We start from the raw sequence: 3428 nt of genomic DNA on the forward strand, positions 1-3428 counted from the left end.
CAGCATCACTCCGGGGGAAACGGCGAGACGGAACTGGCGAGCCTCGTTCCCCGTCCTGCCCGTCCTTCGAACCCGGTTCCAAGGCAAATGGGGTTGCAGTAAGTGGAGTTGGTGCGTCTTGTCTGCAAGATGCATCTTCCCCGGAGCTTCTCGGCCGGATGGTGACCCTATGTATCCCCAGATTTGGTTCACTGGAGAATGGCATCGTCTAATCGAGGCACTGGGCGTGATGTTTGACTACTGGAGAACGCTGTCTAGGTTTTCTTCCCTTCTGGGAGATTGGAAGTGTTGTTATTCGCTGGCTGTCTTCCTCCAGATAAATACCCACATGTCAGGACACACACAGGTGGTTGTAGGTTGGGACTGGAAATACATGTACTAGTATTATAATCATTCATTTACACACCACAACTCTAAAGGGACATGAATTAGTACCAAGATGTTGCGACCCATAACACAACTAACTTCTAGGTGGATTGGTTCCTTAGAGATAACCCATATGATTAGAAGAAAAAGACGCTGGCAAGAGCTTCAGTTGTGCAAGCATCTGCTCAGACTCCTAGACAGAAACAGCAGCAGGAACGCTCATGAGTGATGAGGCCTCACAGCGTCCACAAATATTGATGATTATATACGGCTGTCTTGCGATTGTATAAGCCACGCCAGATCAAAAGTTGCCAAACATGATTCATAAACCATAAACCATCATCAAGGAGCCACGTCCATCAGAGCTTGTACAGCCTCACGGAAACGCCCTCCCTCTCGCCATGCGCAATCAAGGCCTTGTTCTTGCGCCCATAAAACACCCTCAGCCCCAAGCAAACAGCCACGACAAAGAGCAAGAAGCCCGCATTCGTCCAGTGGCCCGTGGGATACCCCCTCTTGGCCTCGTCCGCCTTGTAGATCCACACGCCGGGGATCTGCCCCAGGCCTCCGCCGATGCTCACGTTGATGGCGATGGCGAGGCCCGTGGACGCGGTGCTGACGACGTTGGACGTCAGCCAGCCCAGCATCGGCGGGATGCTGGCAAAGGAGCCCGCGGTGGCGAGGATGAGGCCTCCGTAGCGAGCCTTGTAGGACGTTGCCGGGAGAGCGGCCGAGGCGATGAAGCCGACGGCGCCGACGAGGGCAGCTCCCGCAGCGTGATAGCCTCGGGCGTTGAAGCGGTCTGCTGATATCGCGACCAAGACTTGGCAGACTGCGAATAACGAGTCAAGTCAGCCACTTCGAGAACAGGTTTCTAGTGTATCTGGCAGTACGGTTGTGGTTTGTGCAGCTGGGGGGGGGGGGGGGGACTTACCGTAGGCAACCGCCCAAGGGGGCACCGTCATGAGCTGCGCCTCCAGGTCGACATATCCAAGGCCGCTCGTGATGGACGGCGAAAAGAGGCTGAGGCTGGCAAACGGCGGGCTGACGGCAAAGTAGATGGCGTAGTGAGCATACAAACGCCAGTCGGTGAGCGTAGCCTTGGCGTCTTGCCATGTCATGCTGGGATGGTGACCCTTGCTGCCCTCGTGAAAGAGGCGCTGGATGGCCAGGTCCTTTTCCTGCTCGGACAGCCAGGTGGCGCTCTCAGGGTAGTCGGGGAGGAAAAAGAGGACGAGGAAGGCGGAGAGGCAGGACGGGATGCCTTCGAGGATGAAGAGCCAGCGCCAGCCGGCCAGGCCATGGACTTGGTTCATGTGGCCGATTCCGTAGGCAATGGCACCGCCAAACTGCAGGCATTGCCGCTGGTCAGAAAAAAAAAACGGCAAGATTCAAACGAAGAATGGCACAAGGACTTACAGCTCCTGCTAATGTCGCCGAGGCAAGGATAAAGGCCACCCTAAGCCGATCGCGTATAAGTCAAACAGTCTGTAGTAACCAAGCCAAAGCAGACTCGTCTCTCACCTAACACTGCGCTCGTGGTCTCGGTACCAGAAGGTGATATAATACACCAGTCCGGGAAACAAGCCAGCTTCAAACACCCCAAGCAAGAATCGGACTCCTGTAACGCTGCCGAAGCTGTTGGTGGCACCCATACACATGGTGATGACGCCCCAGCAAAACATGAGAAAGGCCAGCCACCGGCTCGGGCGCAGCTTCTTGAGCAGGATGTTGCTGGGCACCTCAAAGACGGCATAGGCAACGAGAAAGACCATGAGGGCGACGTTGAACTGCTTGTTGCTCATGCCGGCGGTGTGCTGCAGGTCGTCGTGGGTGGTGACGTTGAGGACTTTGGCGTTGCCAATGTTGGCGCGGTCGAGGAAGCAGAGGAAGTAGATGCCTGCCGAGATGGGGATGATGCGGATGTCTTGCTTCCAGAGGAGCTTCTTCTCTGCTTCCGATATGACGCCTGCTTGAGCGGGCGGGAGGTCCTGGGAGATTGCGAGTGTTAGATTGCTTGATACATTTCGTATGAGAGGAAGAGGGAGCAGCTTGGGGATTGATCATACTTCTTTGAAGATTGTGATGGCTTCAACATCCGCCTTTTGCGAAGCCATTGCTTCTTCCAGTTTTGCATCCATCTTGGAAACGTTTGTAACAAGGATGGTCTTTAGACAGCTGTATACAAACACACCATCAACGATGTATTGCACAATCAAAGCCAACAAGCTGCAACCTCGCCGATCCCAAGTTCAAGCCTCAAGGAAGAGGCGTCTCTCAAATGGACTTGAAAAGAAGACAAGAAGACAAAAATAAAAGGAGCAGAGATGAGAAGAAAAGAAGAGAAAAGGCGAGAGAGCCTCGGCGACGAGAGGGAGAGAGAGAGAGAGAGACGCCCGATATCGTTGCCGCCGTCGCACCGCTCAATGGCAGGAATGCGGGGGAAGAGGAGCAGCTTCACGTCTAGACGCAGGGCCTCAATTGCCGAACAGGGACGATGCAGATGTCCGAGCGAATGAGAATTGCCCGGCAGTGGAGATTTGCGAGTTGATTCCGCCTCTAAGCTATCCTTGAATCCTTGAATCCCTGCTCCTGCGTCTCGTGCCCGCGCGGGCAGCGTCGCAATCGGGGCTTTCTGGGGAAGCGAGGCTTTTGGCGGGCCAATGGTAAGGGGGGACAAACAAGGACGAGATGCTAGTGATAAGCGAGATGGAAAGCGTGGAGTGAAATCCAAGGCTGTCTGAATAAGGTATGGAGATTTGAGATGAGGTTGCGGTGTGTGTTGGAGAGAGTCAAGTCTCACGACATGCCGCCGGCGATTCACACACTAATTACCCTATAATGCGAAGTTGACATCACAAGAGTCAAGCTATCAACGATTACCGGGGCCAATTAGAATAGCAGCTGGAAAAGGTCAAATGCCTCGCTGCGTCTGGATTATGAGTGCCTCGTGAATATATTCTTTTCAGGGTAGGACCAAGAACTTCTCGCTTCTGCTTCTACGTGTCCTAGAGCTACCTAGGTATCATGCCGATAAGCATTTTGAGATAGACCAACTCATA

General features: G+C 54.0%; 1 protein-coding gene across 1 annotated transcript; it reads right to left on the reverse strand.

Annotated features, from left to right (window-relative positions):
• Positions 1–627: 627 nt before the first annotated feature.
• Positions 628–2604, reverse strand: TRIREDRAFT_121986 (uncharacterized protein). The gene is made up of 5 exons (XM_006965702.1): positions 2436–2604; positions 1891–2357; positions 1786–1825; positions 1301–1730; positions 628–1198 (listed from the first exon to the last, which is right to left on the reverse strand). Exons 1-5 carry the CDS (start codon positions 2505–2507, stop codon positions 726–728), a joined length of 1482 nt encoding a protein of 493 aa, XP_006965764.1. The 5' UTR covers positions 2508–2604; the 3' UTR covers positions 628–725.
• Between the last annotated feature and the right edge of the window lie 824 nt (positions 2605–3428).

This window comes from Trichoderma reesei (genome assembly GCF_000167675.1).
Source record: "Trichoderma reesei QM6a unplaced genomic scaffold TRIREscaffold_10, whole genome shotgun sequence".
Classification (NCBI taxonomy): domain Eukaryota; kingdom Fungi; phylum Ascomycota; class Sordariomycetes; order Hypocreales; family Hypocreaceae; genus Trichoderma; species Trichoderma reesei.

Coding starts and splice junctions, on each gene's coding strand:
- TRIREDRAFT_121986 (XM_006965702.1), bottom strand. CDS start 2,507: ATGGATGCAAAACTGGAAGAAGCAATGGCTTCGCAAAAGGCGGATGTT. Junction 1,826..1,890: donor GACCACGAGCGCAGTGTTAG/GTGAGAGACGAG, acceptor CGATCGGCTTAG/GGTGGCCTTTATCCTTGCCT. Junction 1,199..1,300: donor CCCTTGGGCGGTTGCCTACG/GTAAGTCCCCCC, acceptor CGTTATTCGCAG/TCTGCCAAGTCTTGGTCGCG.